The 19,001-nt window shown below is 40.9% G+C and overlaps 1 protein-coding gene across 1 annotated transcript; it reads left to right on the top strand.

Annotated features, from left to right (window-relative positions):
- The first annotated feature begins 552 nt into the window (after positions 1 to 552).
- parn (poly(A)-specific ribonuclease (deadenylation nuclease)) lies at positions 553 to 17,484 on the top strand. Its single transcript, XM_034087497.2, has 26 exons — positions 553 to 653; positions 897 to 974; positions 1,521 to 1,600; positions 1,696 to 1,763; positions 2,578 to 2,659; positions 2,799 to 2,859; positions 4,574 to 4,739; positions 7,295 to 7,357; positions 7,445 to 7,483; positions 7,564 to 7,606; positions 7,689 to 7,769; positions 7,848 to 7,904; positions 8,255 to 8,332; positions 8,422 to 8,465; positions 8,552 to 8,594; positions 9,297 to 9,372; positions 9,462 to 9,572; positions 9,673 to 9,742; positions 9,825 to 9,880; positions 10,312 to 10,398; positions 10,488 to 10,562; positions 14,702 to 14,873; positions 14,979 to 15,097; positions 15,702 to 15,762; positions 15,849 to 16,030; positions 16,654 to 17,484. Exons 1-26 carry the CDS (start codon positions 632 to 634, stop codon positions 16,698 to 16,700), a joined length of 2,061 nt encoding a protein of 686 aa, XP_033943388.1. The 5' UTR covers positions 553 to 631; the 3' UTR covers positions 16,701 to 17,484.
- The last annotated feature ends 1,517 nt before the right edge of the window (positions 17,485 to 19,001 follow it).

A 19,001-nucleotide genomic window follows, 5' to 3' on the forward strand; every position in this document is an offset into this window, starting at 1 on the left:
AATAGAGTTTCCCCCTCTTTATATCTCTATAACTTTCCAGCCAACACGTAATAAAGAAAAATAACCTGATGTTTTTATTTGTTGGGATGTCATTTACAATATTAAATCAAATATATGTCTATTAAGATAAAACATCTATAGGCTACAATTAACAAAGTCATCAGTGGGCTTCCTGCATACTCCAAATACAAAATACAGGTGTGTATAAAGCTCAATGTTGGTCATCATGTTTCATGCTTTTACTGAAGAGACATTATTGTGTGAGCTTGGTAAGATAAAATAAGTTATTTAAAACATAAATGGAATGAAACCCTGAATGTTCAGGAAAATATTAAGAGAAATATGTCTGCTGCAATAAAACGCACCTTAAAATAGAGTTTAATTTCCCCTCTTTATATCTCTATAACTTCGCAGCCAACACGTTATATTAAAAAAAATGATATATTAAATATAATATATGTCATTTTAAATATGAAATCTTATATCTATTGAAATTAATATGTCAAATAAACCGCAGGTAGTCTCGTCTCCTGGCGACCGCGGTACCGGAAGTGTGCTTTTATGAAGCCGTTAAAAGCCAGTTGACGTCGGCTAGCTAACGTTAGCTGTCAGCCAGGTTCAGTCATTGTGCATGATGGAGGTGACACGCCAAAGTAAGTAACCAGCCACATTTTGCTCTCATGATTCATAGCACGCTATATACACCTAAACATCGCACAACAGAGGAGTGAACTGATATGTATTTAAAATGGACAAAACTGGTTTCATTCCGTAGCTTTGTGTGCTGCTAGCTAGCAAGCTAGGTAGCTAGCTGCAAGCAAGGCTGCGGGGTTATGTGTGCTTCTGTTTGGCCACCACGCTTCCATTGGTGTCCATACACTTTCCCTTCTTTACAGATTTTAAAGACAGCTTAAAGACGGTTTACAGTGCGATAGAAGAGGCTGACTTCCTTGCCATCGATGGAGAATTTTCAGGTAACAGTAAGAGTTTTTAGCATGAACTGCGACTTAAATGGTTACAGCTGTGAACATAAGTGGGAGAAGTACTCAGATCTTGCACTTGAGTAAAAGTACAAGTTCCAGAGTGCAGTAAACAAGTACAAGTCCTGCATTCAAAATGTTACTCAAGTAAAAGTACTTAAGTATTGGCATCAAAATGTACTCATAAGGCATTCATTGGCTCATATAAGAGTAATACAACTTGTGTTTTTTTTTTTAATTCAAAGCTTTATTGTCATATGATTTTATATTTATTGATGCATTAATGTTTATCAAAGGTGGAACTAATTGTTATTACTTTGCATGCTGCTGAGTAGCTTGTGAATTTACTCCAGGTATAAACTAATTATATTTCTCATCAAACTAAATCTACAAAGTGAATACATGTAGTGGAGTAAAAGTAAGAGTAGCAACAATTTGAACTACTCAAGTAAAGTTCAAGTTCCTTAAGTAAGTACAGTACTATCTACTTAGTTTCTTTACACTACTGGCTGTGAATATAAATGGTGTGTTTATGTTCAGGGATAAGTGACGGTCCTAATGTGAGTGCCCTTACCAATGGACTGGACACACCAGAGGAGAGATACACAAAGCTTAAAAAGGTGAGTGGAGTTGATGGTGCGCACATTGTGATGCCTTCTCTTTTCCCTCCATTTTCTAGTATAATCTCATTTTGATCTCTCTCTCTGTTCGCCAGCACTCCATGGACTTTCTGCTGTTCCAGTTCGGCATATGCACATTCACGTACGACCAGGCAAAGTCAAAGTGAGTCACAACTGTTTCACAAATACACAACTATTGATCTGACGTTTCTGTTTGGGAATAAATTAGAAGCCGAGGCAAACCTAGACTTTGGGGCGCCCCGACAAAAGCAGCCTACTTTGGTGAGGCTCAAGAGCACAGCCTTTGTTTCAACATGGTGGCATGCATCATGCACATATTAAGATTAGAAGCCTCTCCAGCAGGACATATGAGATAACAACTAAACTCAGTGTGTTCTGATGAATGAAATAGCCCAAAGTCATGGTGGAAACGCAAAATTCAGATGGCAGGTAACAATTAAGCATATAAAAAATATATTGCAGTAAGTGCGCTCATACATTATGTATCGCTTTACATGGTTTATTCTCCTGTGAATCAACCTTTTCCATTTAATGTTATCCATGTCGATAAACATGGACATCCTTTTTTTTGTGTTTTGTTTAATAAAAATGACCTGTAAATATGCACGGGACCATTTTAATTTAAAAAAAAACTTGTATGTTTTCCTTCTAGCTAATTAACTGTAAATGGCCTTTTATGGGAGGTTTAGTGATGAATGTGTAATTTCTAAAATGAGTGGCTTGAGCCATACTTAAGATGGATCCTGTGATGCATATTTCTAAATTCCTTTTTAAATCAAATGACTACTAACAGACCAAGGCTTTGCACAGATAAAATGTAGGGTTTCACGGCTACTTTTTGCCTGTAGATGTTTACCAGGCTGTGCTTTGGTGTCAAGCAGGTTATTTGTATTAATTTGCAGCTGGTTGAATTATTTAACTAACTCTTATTTTCCTGTTTCCCCTTCTCTCTGCAGGTATATCATAAAGCCTTTTAATTTTTATGTATTCCCAAAACCGTTCAACAGGACGTCCCCTGACCTAAAGTTCATCTGTCAGGTGAGGCAGCGATGTTCCGAGTGGTGATTGCATTGCTTCAGTGTGAACTGAGATGAATCCTTTTTTAAAACGGACTATGGCTTGGATAGTTTTTGGGTTTCAAAGTTGGTCAAATAAAAGATCATATTTGTCATTTCAGAGTTCCAGCATCGACTTCCTGGCCAGTCAGGGGTTTGACTTCAACAAGGTGTTCTGTCATGGTGAGTAAACTGCAGAGTGACTGTAGCTCCATGCCAAGTCTCTGCTTTTGTCATTTCCTCGCCTCTCGATCTTAGCTCGAACCGGGGTTGTTTTTGTTATAAAAGCAGAAACACAAAATGTCTTTCTCATCTTGCAATAGTCTAAATATTTAAAGCCAACCTAGTCAGTGATTCCCCTAGGTTTACTGCCTTGGCAGGGTGCTGCTCCCGGAAGAAAAAACACAAATGGGCAGAGCTCGGGGCAATAATGCAAATTTGTTTGACTTGTTTACACTTTGTTGTTCTCCTCCTTTCCTCCGCTCTTGTCTCTGATTGTGAGTGTGTGTGGGGGGGGGCCTGCAGAAACGGAGCAGAGGGAGAATGTGAATACGCAAAGCAGTGGACACTGAAACATGCACATTGGATAAATAACATAGGCGTTTCTTTTATTTAATAACAGAGCACATGTTCAATGTGAAAAGTGATCGTAGATCGATTACTTCAGTTGCAATTTGGTGCTATATATATATATATATTAGTGCTGTCAAAATTATCGCGTTAACGGCGGTAATTCATTTTTTGAATTAATTGCGTTAAAATATTTAACGCATTTAACGCATTTGCAGAATGGCCCGCCCCATACGTGCCACCAGTGGCAGCGCCAGGGTATGGCTGGGGTAGGCTACACCCATACCAAGAAATGGCTTAGCCCCACCATGAGACATGATGTTAAAGTAAGCAAAATAAAGTCTGCCAACTCGCGCGGAGTAAATTGCACAGACAGCAGTTAGTAAGATGGATTTCAGTAGCCACGGTTTTGAAAACTTTTGTCACGTAGTGATCGTCTTCTCAATAGAACATCTTTGATAACGGCGTGGTGTTGTTGCAGGAAGTCCCGACGCAGAATACTCTTGCTGTAGTTCAGGGCAGAGCCATATAATAGTAATAATATGGCTCTGGTACAGGGGTGCACATAACTGGTACGCAGGTTATGTGCGTAATCTGAAATGCGTACCGTCACTTGTGTCACAAAGCGCATTTGCGTACCGACGTACTTGTGAAGCTTTTCCAGAAGGCGGTTAGATCACCGGACGACAGAGTCGGTCTCCGTGTGCACAGACAGGGCTGCTGTTAACGTCGGTCTGTACAACGGAACTGTGCCAAAACTACGCCAACCGGCTGCGGAGGGAGACTCCCCGCTTCACTGGAGAACTGCGCTAAAACAGCTGATCACAACATTCACACTCTGTGGTCACGAAGTACTCCACTAGCCCCCCCCCTCTGTCGACTTTCCTGAAGTGCTCCCCCGTTGATAGAAATCAACACGTAATGAATTAAGACCCCAAGGTTTGATGATTGATAGGTGTGTGTGGGTTGTCTTTCATTTTGGCACGCAGAACAATGTTATAATATACATAGATACTGTGTTAAATGGATATATCCGCCTTCTTTCATTTATCTTTCCATTCCCAACAATATACATAAAGAAATGGCATATTTTGGACATAGTTCGAATGGTGATTAATCATGATTAATTAATTGTTAAGCTGTGATTAATCTGATTAAAAAAATTGTAATCGTTTGACAGCCCTAATATATATAATAAAATAAAAAACACCTTGGATTTCAGGCGGGGCTCCGTTGGCTGGGCGCCCCGCTAAGACAATGGTAGGGGAAACACTGCTAGTGCTCGAGTAGAGAGACGAATAAACTAAGATGTTTCTCATTTTCAAAGGAATCCCGTACCTAAACAAGGAGGAGGAGACGCAGCTGAGGGAGCAGACTGAGGAGAGGAGGAACCAACAAGCCAACGGTATCAATAATCAATCCTTCACCTCCCCGTCCTCCAAAGGCCCAGCACACGTACCTCAGGAACACAAAGACTACATCAACAGGGTGATGTACGTGTCACGCACGTTTTTCTGTACTAATGTGTACTTGTATGTTGCATTAACGCTTGTTGGTAACCTTTTTTGCCTTAGTGTGCGTCAATGATGATCACTCGAGTCATCTAGTTCTTGAGTGGCTGCTAAGACTAAAAAAAGCTTCCATTTCCCATCATGGCTTTTTTTTGTCTGACAACTTACTTTTTTGATGTGCTATTGTGTTTAATGTCTTGCAAATCTTTACTTTGCACAGTTAGTTCTAGAAAGTTCTTTGTTGTTCGAAGCAGCTCCAGATGTGAATCGGAGTAAAGCTATAATTTAATACTTTGCATTAAATGGTAACACTAGGGGTGTAACGGTACCCGTACTGAAATTATTCGTTCGGTACACGTGTGTACCGAACGAATATAGCGTTAAACGTAAAAAATTGAGAACGTGAACAACTTCTTGGAAGTAATCTCGGGTGCTGCGTCGCAGCATTCAGAGTAATTTGCTCACATTGGGTTCAACGTGTCATAGAGCGAGCAAGTTATTTCATTGGACGAGGGGCATACTATGAGAGCTGGTCAGAGGGATGCGTTCAAATGTAGTCAGTAATTTGAGGAACTGTTGAAATGGCGAACGCAGATAAAGTTGAGCTCGAAAATCCTCCAGCATCACTGAAGTCTCCGGTTTGGGAACATTTTGGTTTCGCAGTTTCACAAGGATGACGGACAAAGACAGGTGGACCGAACCAAAGCTGTTTGTCGGCATTGTTCAACTAACATTGGCTGGCAATACATCAAACTTGCACACATTTGAAAAGGCATTACCCGAACGTGAATATCACCGGTACCAAAAGAAAAAAGACTGAAGTGCAAACCCAACTCCCGCTAGCATTTAAGCCTCCAACACTCGCAAAAGGGTCAGACCGAGCCAAAGCTATTACAAACGCCAAATATCCTTATGTTGCCATGTTAGCAAAGCGCTACCTGGCTGTATCTGCTACCTCTGTCCCTAGCGAGAGGGTTTTCTCCACAGCAGGAGACATTGTTAGTGCCAGCAGATCTGCCCTTTCGGCAAGCAATGTGGACAAGTTCATCTTTCTTTAAAAAAAAACATGAAAATACAATGACAAGCAAGTCCTAATGTCAAACTGGCTGCTTAGGTACTAGTACAGTTCAAATACAGATTATTTCAGTTCATTGAAATGCTGCATCTTAATGTTTGTTTTATTATATTTTGTATTTATTTGAGTGACTTCATTATTCACAGTTTAATAATAATTAAAAAATATTAGTGCTGTCAAAATATTTAACGCATGTGCAGAATGGCCCGCCCCATACGTGCCACCAGTGGCAGCGCCAGGGTATGGCTGGGGTAGGCTACACCCATACCAAGAAATGGCTTAGCCCCACCATGAAAAATGATGTTAAAGTAAACAAAATAAAGTCTGCCAACTCGCGCGGAGTAAATTGCACAGACAGCAGTTAGTAAGATGGATTTCAGTAGCCACGGTTTTGAAAACTTTTGTCACGTAGTGATCGTCTTCTCAATAGAACATTTTTGATAACGGCGTGGTGTTGTTGCAGGAAGTCCCGACGGAGAACACTTTTGCTGTAGTTCAGGGCAGAGCCATATAATAGTAATAATATGGCTCTGGTACAGGGGTGCACATAACTGGTACGCAGGTTATGTACTCTGAAATGCGTACCGTCACTTGTGTCACAAAGCGCGTTTGCGTACCGACGTACTTGTGAAGCTTTTCCAGAAGGCGGTTAGATCACCGGACGACAGAGTCGGTCTCCGTGTGCACAGACAGGGCTGCTGTTAACGTCGGTCTGTACAACGGAACTGTGCCAAAACTACGCCAACCGGCTGCGGAGGGAGACTCCCCCCTTCACTGGAGAACTGCGCTAAAACAGCTGATCACAACGTTCACACTCTGTGGTCACGAAGTACTCCACTAGCCCCCCCCCCCCTGTCGACTTTCCTGAAGTACTCCACTAGCCCCCCCCCCTCTGTTGACTTTCCTGAAGTGCTCCCCCGTTGATAGAAATCAACACGTAATGAACTAAGACCCCACGGTTTGATGATTGATAGGTGTGTGGGCTGTTTTTCATTTTGACACGCAGAAAAATGTTATAATAAACATATATACTGTGTGTTAAATGGATATATCCGCCTTCTTTCATTTATCTTTCCATTCCCACAACAATATACATAAATAAATGGCATATTTTGGACATAGTTCGAATGGTGATTAATCATGATTAATTAATTGTTAAGCTGTGATTAATCTGATTAAAAATTGTAATCGTTTGACAGCCCTAAAAAATATATGTTATGTTTTGTGTTAATTTTTTCTGCTGAACCGTGACCTAAAAACCGAGGTACGAACCGAAATGTTTGTGAACCGTTACACCCCTAGGTAACTTACATTTTAAACTGTACATGGTCCCTTCTTCTGAAAAATAATTGTAAAAAAAGTGTTTTACGTGCTCAATGTTATTTCCCATTATAAATTGCTTTACGCACGCTGCATAATGAGACCTTTTTGTGTTTTGATCATTTCTACCATTCCCCCCCAGAGGGAAGGTGGAGGGTCTCTTCACGAGCTCAGAGAAGACTTTGGACCTGGAGCCATGCACTGGGTAATCTAGCAAAACTAACCCTAACCTACATACATGTTCATTTTGTGTTTTTATTTTCATTACTTACATTTTATATTTCCTTAACAGGTTTCAGAGAAAGCTGATCTACCAGACACTGAACTGGAAGTGAGTCACTCAACATTTTTGTTATTATTGTAGATTGTGGGTGTGTTTGAATAAGATGAAGATGTGTGGTGTTTTCACAGGTTTCCCAAGGGGCTTCATGTCGAAACTGTGGAAACGGAAAAAGTAAGAATGTGTTTTTTTTTTTTATTCAACCAATTTTGCCATTTTTTGTTTTGTATATAAAATATTGACTATTTGTTCGCAGAAGGAACGGTTCATCCAGGTCTGCAAAGTAGATGATGAAGAGAGGAAGAGGAGGGAACAGCAAAAACTGGAGAGGGAGCAGGTAGGAACTGTCAGGAGCATCTTGAACATTAGGATGCAGCCGTTTTACGTCCCATCTCATAATTCTTTACCCCAACAGGAGGAGGTAAACGACGCCGTTGGCTTCTCCAGGGTCATCCACGCCATCTCCAAATCTGTGAGTCGACCTCGAGGGGTTTTTCTGTCAAACTGAACATTTCAATGGCATTTGTTTTTTTGTATTTATTTGAACTATAACTCTTAAAACGGGGGTTAGCAAGTTCGAGTCTGTGGGGGATTGCCCACAGTACTGAATGTATGTAAGTCGCTTTGGATAAAAGCGACTTACAATGCTAACAAAAGACCTGTAATGTAAAAAATGAGAATTGACTAATCAGCAGTTCAAATGCATTACTCGTGTTTAATTTCATCATTACTGGTCACTTTTGCTCCAACGGGGAATCTTTCTGTTGCTAAATCCAGTTTTTACACTAAATGTGGAATGAACCCTTTCCATCCGACACACAGGGTAAACTCGTAGTTGGCCACAACATGCTGTTAGATGTGATGCACACCATCCAGCAGTTCTACCTCCCTCTGCCAGAGGTAAACAACCCGAGCTAGCTGTATACACTTTTTCTGTTTTTGCAGTAATGTCAATTATTCATTATGTTTGCCAATGCTCTTTCCTTCAGGATCTTCCAGACTTTAAAGAGGTCACAATGTGTGTGTTCCCGAGGTAATATCCCCCTGCTTTGCTTTTATATTGTTGAAATAACACACACTTTTTTGCTCGAACGCTTAAAATGATATTTCCACTTGCAGACTCCTGGACACAAAGTTGATGGCGTCCACTCAGCCGTTTAAGGTAAATGATCTCAGTCAGTGCGAAGCAGACAGAAGCGCCCATATGTTTTTGGTGATTTGAGAAACCTACATGTATATAAGCCCTTACATGCTAAACTCGTATTGCACTTGTGGTAACGAGCATTGTCCACATCGAGACGAGTAAAGTTTAACCACACCTCAGAGCGCGTTCTCGCTGCCATCTCCTCCGTGCGTGTTGCCGCATGTAGCAGCTGTGTGTTGCTGCATGTAGCAGCTGTGTGTTGCTGCATGTAGCAGCTGCGTGTGCGTAAACGGCCCGGCCCCTTCGCAAGCAGGCAGGGGAGAGAGAGAGAGAGATCTCTCAATAATCATAGGCGCATTTTGCAGTCTTTTTGCATATTAGAAACGGAGTTGGCGACACTAAAACTGCAATATAATGTTTGTGTAGCAATAATACATATGACATATATTTTTACATGTACCGATAACAAGACCGATAGCGTTGGAGCTTAACGGTACCACAGTCTTTAATAATTCAGCCCCGCGGCCCGTTTGATACCGGGGCTCGGTACCATTCCCTAGCTGTAAAAGAACCTCCAGAATCTTTGCACAAACGGATTCAGGTGTCGGAGCACCAAGCAAAGAAGTAGCACTAAAGCAATTCAACTGAGGCTATTGCATTACATCTTTGGTAAAATGTGTAAAAACGAATTAACAAAGTTTATTTGACTTTGTGTTTTAGGAGCTGATCAACAACACATCTCTGGCAGAGTTGGAGAAGCGAGTGAAAGAAGGCCCCTTCAAGTCCCCACTAGTCGGTAAGTAAACACGCATACATTTATTTATCTGAACCTCTCTCGACCTACGATAATCCTGTGACACATAGTTTTCGTCTTTGAACATTCAGAAACGGCAGAAGGCTTCCACAGCTACGACACGGGCCAGGAGCAGCTCCACGAGGCCGGGTACGACGCCTACATCACCGGCCTGTGTTTCGTCTCCATGGCCAACTACCTGGGTAACGCACGCACACAACCACACTGATCCCGTTTGGGGGGGGGGGGGGGAAAAGGCTGAAGACCTGTGGTTTGACTTGTTCTGATCAACTCTCTCTACAGGATCGTTTCTGACTCCGCCCAAACCACACATCTCTGCTCGCTCCAAACTAATCGATCCTTTCTTCAACAAGTAAGGGATGAACTCATGCACTGCATTTGCTGCTTTCTCATATTTCTCTAGTTTTATAAATGGATATCCCTTTTTGTTCTAGGCTTTTCTTGATGAGGATAATAGATATTCCATACCTCAACATCACAGGACCAGATTGTGAGTATGTCCCTCATGTTGTGTAAAAATGCACATTTCTGCACCAAGATTTGTGGCAGTATTCTCTAAAAGATATATTAAAATGCAAAGAAAAGCAGCAAACATAGATGACTACTACACCATTTTAGATTACTGTTATAAAAGGATGCAATGTGCCTTTTGGTGAAACACAAAATGTTAACATTACTTCAAATTATAGCCCAGGGCTGTGAAAACACAATCAAACGGTTTCCTATTGATTTGTTAGCCTGCCAGGGCAGCACCGACACCCAGCTGCACACAGACATACGCAGACACACTTCAAACTAAATGAAATGCACTTAAAGTAAACACACAAAACCACTCAAAATACACGCAAAAATACTAAACATACACGCATGAATTACTTAAATCTCACCGTCATTTGTTGCCTTTCCCCTGTGTTCCTACAGTGACGCCTAAAAGAGACCACGTCCTGTATGTGACCTTCCCTAAAGAATGGAAGACCAGTGACCTCTACCAGCTCTTCAGTGCCTTTGGTAAGAGTTGATGTTTAACCTGATTCCACTGCCCTCACACACACGACCCATTGTGTATCACTAACGCTCAGCTTCTATGATCCTCCCAGGGAACATCCAGGTTTCCTGGATAGACGACACGTCGGCGTTTGTGTCTCTCAGTCAGACGGATCAGGTACAGATAGGTGAGTTTCATCCTGTTCCGACTGCACTTCGGCCAAGACAAATAAAATACAAATCTTCTGTTTGTGGCACTTATAGTTAACAGCTGTTACAGGGTCTCTGCGGGGTCTTAAGAAGTATTAAAAGTTGATAAATCAATTTAGGGAAAATTAAGGCTATTAAAATATTAAACGGCATTTTCCAAGGCATTACATTTTGTAGCTTTTTTTCAATAAGTATATAAATTGTCCAAAGAGGTTGTGTTCTACAGTCTGCCTGAATGTAATCATGGCGTAGGTGTGTAGTGTGATTCTGTGTAGTTTATTTATGGCATCCCGTTGGGTTTGACGTCATCTGAACAGGACATCGTGCGCTCACAGCTTGATGGCGCACGAAGTTCCGTTTAGGCTGGTTGTTAAACAACATCGTTATGGGGAAATGCAAGTCTGCGTCCAAATGGTTGGAAGATAAGGAGGAAGGACAATCTATACTGTATATAGTAAAGTGTGTAACAATGTAACCGGTTAGAACTGGAAGTGGCGATGAGGTCTTAAAATGTATGGAAAGTAACCTGTTGAACCCCATCGACCCGTCCCGGGCGGAAAAATGCATCACTTGCAGGAAACAATATTAATATATATTTAATAAACTATGAATGTTTTATATCCATGTAACGGGAAGAAACTCAGCTAACTGATCATTTTATTTTTTTACCAAAAAAAACACAAAGCTAATGCTGAGCCTCTGAATTAGCCACGAGGGAAAAAATGCTAACGGCGGTTGCACAGAAACTCACTCATAACACCCTTATTACTTATCGTAACTGCACATCCAACATATCGAATAGCATCGTGAAAAGACACAGAAGCGATGGGTATCTAGTAGGGCTGTGCATCTTCACTGGTCTCACGATTCGATTCGATTACGATTATCCTGTCTTCGATTCGGTTCGATATCACGATTCATACCAATGCGTTGCATCCTCAATTTTCTATATTACTGCACATGGCTTATTTTTCATCAATGCATACTGCATGTATGTAAATACATATGAACTCTCTTTTTATTATTTAGAAAGTGCTTCAGAAATCAATTACATAAATGTCTTGACATTAATTTATAAACCAAAATAAATGAATTGTATAGGTCTAGCCTCCGTGTGTGAAGTTGTTCCATTCTCAATGTCCTGAATGTGGCATCACACACAGGACTTGAGTCTGAACACAGCAGACAACAGGAGTATTTACAACAGCATATACAAACAAAAATACTGCATGTGGGTGCACACTTACATTCTCTGTCTTACTGTTACATAAATCCCATGAATGTATGAGATTAAATTAGCTTCATTATATCTCAGTGATTAAGTGAATAACAACGTTTCTATCGGGTCACTATCAGCCTGTCACTCATTATTTTCAGGGAGGGGGCGGGGCTTGGAGTAACGGAGAGGAGACGGTGATCGCGGAAGCTTTTTTCCTCCTGCCTTCACAAACTTTACACACGTATATATCGTCTGCAAATTGCTAGAGGACATTCATACTTTGCAATCCAAGACTTAATTAAATCCACCAAAAACCTGACATGATTGTAACGCGATTATTTTTGAAAAACATAAATCCCTCCCTGTGTCTCTGAGCCGCAGCGACATGCACGGAGTGATTCAGAGCGGGTCCTGCTGTTGTCGGTTCTGGACTGGTGTTCTTGTGTTGGTGGATAAAGCAGACTGCTCCGTGTTGCTGTGCCGCTGTCACGTATGTTCCCTGATCTCTGAGTCACCGACCGATTTGATATTAAAGTGACAGAAAAAACGTTATAGTAAAGCCGCGGCCGGAAAATCAGGAAGCAACGTTACTACTCTATAACCGATTATCTTCCGTCACTGCATCGAGACCGAATCGTCCACGGCCGCATCGCAATGCATCGTAGAAACGATTATTTTCAACACCCCTAGTATCTAGATCATCACTCCATGATAAGAACTCGCGACTTTATAAACAAAAACAGACATCACAACAAAAGTTGTCTTCAATGCCATTAAAACGATAAAAACGCTGCTCAAATTAATCCAATGTGTGATTTCTGATAATCCATCAGCAATAAACCTACTTTTAAGATTTCAGAGAGTGAGACGGGTTTCACTTCAGGCAAACTGCATGCGCATAGCCCCACTTCACAATGTGTATGTGAAAATTCCCCTTCGATTCTATTGGCTCTAACGGTTAAAAAGAGATGTCAATCACCAAAATCGACCCATGGGTTCTAGAGAAACGGCAAACGCCCATTTCCACCCAAATCACCTCAGAGGTGGAGTTTTTTTTTTGGCTAAATCTGTCTAAAAAGGTCAAATGTCACTTGTTTTGCATCAATCTTGATACCGGGTACTTATTATATGTTGCACTTTGGATTACTAAAGCTATCGGTCTACTAACCCAGTGGTTCTCAAACTTTTTCTGTCAGTCCCCCCCCCCCTAACACAAGTCGGGCTCAGTGGCGGTGCCAGAGATTTATTTTGGGGGTGCTGTGGGGTAGCTTGACGTTTCATAGAGGGTGCTCAAACATTTAGGGTTTCCCATTAATGTACCGGGCGCTACAGTGGAATTTTCTACTGCAACAATCCCCACGCAAATACACAGTGTTCCCGCGACTGTTACAATGAAGGCTCGATAATCAGCTCACGGCATATAGGTGTAAGCAGGGGTAAAGTGTTGTTTTTATAGGTGGTGTGTGTGGACCTCACATAGGGGGGTCCGGGGGCATGCTCCCCCGGGAAGATTTATTTTTAAATGTTGCCGTTAAAAGCATCAATCTGGTGCACTTTGAGAGCAACATGAAGAGATCTATGGATACATCTCTCAACACAGAACTGTAAACAGATTTACTTTTTCTTTATGGATATTTTACAAATCACCCTTTTAAACTTTATTCCTTTTTTAATGTCATATAGTATTTCATACCTGTTTTTCATGTATTCTCTTATTTTTATATAATGATCATATAAACGTGTGCCTCGGAAATAATTGTTTACATTAATGGTTACCAAAACGTTTGAGACCCACTGAGATAACGCTGAGTCCTTTAGCTCACCGAGTCTCTCAGTCTGACAGGAGAGGACTCTCCTCCACTTTGTTGTTGAAAAAACTCCTTATAATAATAATTTAAATTTATATAGCGCCTTTCACGAAACCCAAGGACGCTTATATCCGTTAGCGTAGCTCGCTAGCACCGGAAGCTAACATCAACGATCTCCGGTACCGGTGTGCTCTTTCTCTCTCGCTCGCGCACACAAAATGGCTCGTTCCACACACAGCTGAGCTTTAATGAAACGGAGACCCAGACGTAATAGTACTGCATATTATTTTCTAATCAATAATTTTTCAAATTATGATTCTTTTTTTAATAACTATTTTTCCTCCTTGTCTCTCGCGCCCCCCTGTCATGCCTGTGTGCCCCCACTTTGGGAACCACTGTACTAACCCATCATTCAAGGGTAGTTTTCACTAGAAGTAAAAAATTATTTTTGGACGGACACTATAATGTACAGTTTTTTTACTGTGTTCAATCTGAATTTTCTTTAAAATAAAAAAACATCCATATTGATTCTGACTTTTCTACATCCAACTCACAGGTTTAGCATTACTTTGAGAAAAAGATTATTAATTTTCCCCTTTGTAGAAGTGTAGTTATGGTCATTGGTTCTGGAAATGTCATTTTCGAGTCTGAGACCGGAAAAACAGGCTTGGGGTCCAACGGGTTAAAAGGTATTACATTTGACATCAGGATTCCTGCATATACCCTGCGTTCTGTCACTTATAGGTAACAGCCGTTCTGTCACTTATAGGTAACAGCCGTTCTGTCACTTATAGGTAACAGCCGTTCTGTCACTTATAGGTAACAGCCGTTCTGTCACTTATAGGTAACAGCCGTTCTGTCACTTATAGGTAACAGCTGTTATGTCACTTATAGGTAACAGCTTTCGAAGACAACACAAGGGTTAAAGTGGCTAATTGATTGCTAATGTACTTGCAGGGTTTTAGTTGCACACGGTACAATGCCCTTATTGTATGCCACTTTGGTTAAAAATAAAAAGCCTAAATCTAATAAAAAGTGAAATACACACACCGGAATTGTTCAATGTTGATGCAATGATCTGGTCCCGCAGCAATGAACACCAGCCGCTACGCAGAGAGCTACAGGATCCAGACGTACGCAGAGTACATCAAGGGGAGGCAGATCAAGGAGAAGGTGGAACAGACACCGAAAAGTTGGGGAGAGGACAGCTGGACCAAACCAAACTACACCCCCGCTACCTCTGCTGGGTTTGGATACCCCAGGTACACCCATGCTGCGGTTTCAACGGCACATTCAGTGCATTTACCGTGGAAGTATCTGCAGTCTTAATGTATATTGATGCCTTTTTTATGGTGTTTCTGCTCCAGGAAGCGCAGCATCAGCCCCGCTCTGGGAGAGCCGGGGACCGGAGACGCCGCCATGACGGACGGCTGGAGGGACTACGCATACCCCGACAGCACGGGCAGCAAGAAGATGAAGACTGATGGTGGGTGACGCACGCTTCCTGCTGCAGTTTGGTAACATGAAGCCGGTTCCCCAGAAAAGTTTACCAATTTTGCAACATTTATAAAGGTTTATTTGAGTAAATACCTTTTACAAAGAGTTCCCACGGGTGCTTGAATCCTTGAAAATGTTACACTTAAAGGGGTAAAGATCAAGGCTTCTGATGTGTTAAATGTGTACAGAAAAAGGCACCGTGCACTTGATGTCGAAATTTGAATTTAAACAATATTTATTTTGTCTAACGTTAGATAATGGGCTTCATCCTGCTGTCTGCCCGTGGTTCTCTGTTTTTACTTCACCTGCCTATAAAGTATAAAAGTAATTAACCTTGATCTGTGTCTCAAACTATGCTGTGTTGACGTCACGGCGCTGCCTACACTGCGTTACTATAGTTACTGCCCCAGCTACTAAACTGTAATGGAAACGCAGCATAAAGTGAGCCTGGTCTACCAAGGCCTAACTATGCGTAACTATGCTAACTATGCCAAACTATGCCATGCAGTGGAAATGTGCCGTAAATGTGTATCATGTCCTGTTATTTTAAATGAAGGCTCTCATGCAGTGGTGGTTGTTGTTGTGATTTTTAGACAAAAGTGGAAACGCAAACGCCATCGAGAGCAAGACCTCAGAAGGATGGCTAAAGACGGGGTAAGTGAAGTTGGGGTTAATCATTTAAAGTGTTAATGTTCTGTTTGTGGTGATTAAAGTCTCTCAATGGTTGCTGCGCCCTGCAGAGATGCATCAGACTCAGCGGGGTCGAGTCCAATCCCGGAGGAGGGAGAGGAGGAGGAAGAAGAAGAACAGGAAGAGGAGGGGGAGGAAGAAGGAAGTCCTGAAGGCAACGATACTGAAGGGACGGTCACCTGGCAACAAGCCCCAACGAAGAAAGGGCAAAAGAACAAGAACAAGTCTAAAGGTGAGCCTGAGGGGCTTCACACTGAATCAGGCTGACTAACCCCTTTCCGCATAACTTCAGATCGATTCTACAAAGTCTGGCTTGCCTGGAACAAAAACGTATAAACATATTTTGGTCTCTTTGCGAAAGCGGCACTAGAAAGAAAAAAAACTTGGTGCGAGCTGACATTTGTAACACTTATTTCAACTGTAGTTTAAACGGGTATGGTCGAGAAGAATGTCACTTTGTGTTCACAACAGTTTTCCTTCTTCTGCCACAACGACAGGATTAATTGTGTCTTTTTATATCTTTCTTAAATAATCAATGTGTTTCTTATATCGATGTGGCACTGTTTATCATCCATTTGTATAGAGAATAGATATTTGTGGATTGTTTGAAACCTGTTGACGTGATTACAAAAACATTCTTCATAAATACCTTTTTCACATGAAGGATAATTGTATTTCTGAGCTAAAAGTTTTCAATTGCATATTAAGCCAAGACATTTAATGATTTTTCCTAAACCTATTAATGAAGGGAATGGAAACTCAACCAAAATTCTTCAAAAGCTTTAATGTTATCTTGCAATTTTTGGATGCTGTAAGTATATTTATTTGTTCACCCTTCTGTGCCTCTTATGTTAGGGACTGAATCCTCGATGTCGCTGTTTGACGTCCCGGAGGTGTGGTAGCGAGAGAAGTGAGGAGGCCTCTGTCCCACATGGAGCTCTGGCTCACAGCACTTGGGTCGCTCTCCTGACACGCTGTTCACCACCAGGAGCTGTCCCCCCCCCCCCCCCCCCCCCACACATTAATTATTTGACTCGACAGCTGCGGACAGCGTGTCCAAAGCTTCTGACTGGACGATTGACGGATTGAACACAAGCCATAACCCAACAGCTGCCATATTTCCATCTTCTACCAGAGGAGCCGGAAACTCTTCTCACTATAATCCTAAAAGCTCCAGGCATGATCATTTATTCAGACTGGACTCTGCCACGCGGTCACTACGAAACCTGTTTTTAACCACAGTCGCCTCCTATCAGTCTTATCTTTTGTGAGTTGTGCATGTGAGGATTTAAAACACCACGTCAGGTCCTGTAGTTTACACCGTCTGGGTTATTTAGTATTTTAAAGCTGTCCACTATTTTGTTCCCTTTTTTTTTTTTAAAGAAAAAACAACAAGTTCTGTCAACTACCCCAGTTTTATTCAAACATATATATATATATAAGCTTATCAATGTGATGTGTATTGTTGGCGGCACTTTGACCTTTGGCAAGAGGTGCTTGTTTTGTACAGAATTGTTCTTTACCTTTATTTTTTTGTTTGTTTTGTAAACGTGTCAACCTGCAACAATGTCAAAGTATGTTCCGGTGTAAACGTTAATGAGACGTATACATTTTTGTAAAACAAAGTTTAAAAGTACTTAAAATATTTCCTAAAAAGGGAGATAATTAAAGGCTGTTTCTTAGTAACTCTGTTTTCTGTCTTTTCTCGTCCCACACACGGAGCACGTCTCTAATGCACCAGATGGGAAATATTTTAACACCTACTCGCGTTAAACGTCGGGAGTTACAATAATCTAATGTAAAAATGTGCTTCCAATTTTTCACTCCACAGACTTTTTTTTATCATAGCAATTACCTGGCGCCATGGAAAGCTGTAAGCTAAGAAGTTCTAAAGCAGCGGTTCCCAACCTGTGGGCCGTGGCCCCCTAGTGGTCCGTGAAAGCATTGCAAGTGGGCTGCAACATTTTTATTTTTTTGTTCAGGCTCAAGACATGAACATGGACATAACGATATAGGAGATGACATTCCCACCTCAGACAAAAATGGAAGAAATAAAGATTCAGTCGGTAGGATCACTTCAACGTTTCACAAACAAACCACCTAACCAATTAAACAACATGGCAAGCATATTTATTGATCCTTTAATCCCACTCTTCGTTAGAGCTCATTATTTCCTATTTCATGGCGTGTTGAGCCTTTGATTTTTTGTGGCAATTTTTTTAATTGTATTTTTAATCAATAAATTAATTAATAAATTAAGATTTCTCCTTGATTGACTTTAAAAAAATATGTATTTTAGCCAAAAGAATAGTTGTATTTAACTGGTCTTCATCTAAAAGCCCAAATAAAAATATTTAAGGGTGTAAATTCAATATTTCCTGCCAAATAATTTGCTAAACATGATTTGTGTGGAAACAGATTTTTATTTTTTATTATTTGAACCTCCTTTCTCTTTCTCGATCCTCCTTAGCAACGGTCATTGACAGCGGTCTGTTCAACTGGATTCACAATGTGTCACATGTTCTGAATTGACCAATCAGAACTTTATTTAGCCTCCGTATTGTTTACGGTTGAATGTGGGCCGCGAAAAGAAATGTGACTCTTAAGTGGGCCCTGAGTTGAGAAAGGTTGGGAACCGCTGTTCTAGAGAAACAATTTAAATGTCTTCAGTACTTTTTAAACAAGTAATTAAAGAATAGATTGATATTTAAGTGTGCAACACTGGGAACAGAACTAAACCTGGTGGGCCTCGAATGTTTTAAAAACCATTGCTTTACATTTTGTAATTGTCTATAAGGTCAGCTATCCCAAATGAGTTGTGCACGGATGTATTTTCATACAAAGGCCCTTAAACTGCAGAAATGTTGACATGCCATAATAGGAAAATGAAATAATAATACATGATATGTATATGGTGCTTTTCCCAGGGCTCAAATACGCTTTACAAGCAAATTAATGTGAAAATGATAGTGGAGTTGAACTGCTTCTGATTCAGCATCCTGGTATTAAACATGCTGGGACACTTTGATGACATCCATTGTTAATGATATAAATAACTCCTAATGTCTGTTGTGAAAAAGACCACTTTAGATCGGTTTCTGAAAAACAAGTCAATCACTAGATGGTATTACATATCTAGCTGACGCTTTCATCCAAAGCGACTTACAATAAGTAAAAAAAACAAGTAAAGTGCCTCGATAAAC

Source organism: Pseudochaenichthys georgianus, chromosome 1 (assembly GCF_902827115.2).
Source record: "Pseudochaenichthys georgianus chromosome 1, fPseGeo1.2, whole genome shotgun sequence".
In the NCBI taxonomy this organism is placed as follows: Eukaryota; Metazoa; Chordata; class Actinopteri; order Perciformes; family Channichthyidae; genus Pseudochaenichthys; species Pseudochaenichthys georgianus.

Coding starts and splice junctions, on each gene's coding strand:
- parn (XM_034087497.2), top strand. CDS start 632: ATGATGGAGGTGACACGCCAAA. Junction 7,905..8,254: donor TCCACGCCATCTCCAAATCT/GTGAGTCGACCT, acceptor TCCGACACACAG/GGTAAACTCGTAGTTGGCCA. Junction 8,595..9,296: donor CGTCCACTCAGCCGTTTAAG/GTAAATGATCTC, acceptor TTTGTGTTTTAG/GAGCTGATCAACAACACATC.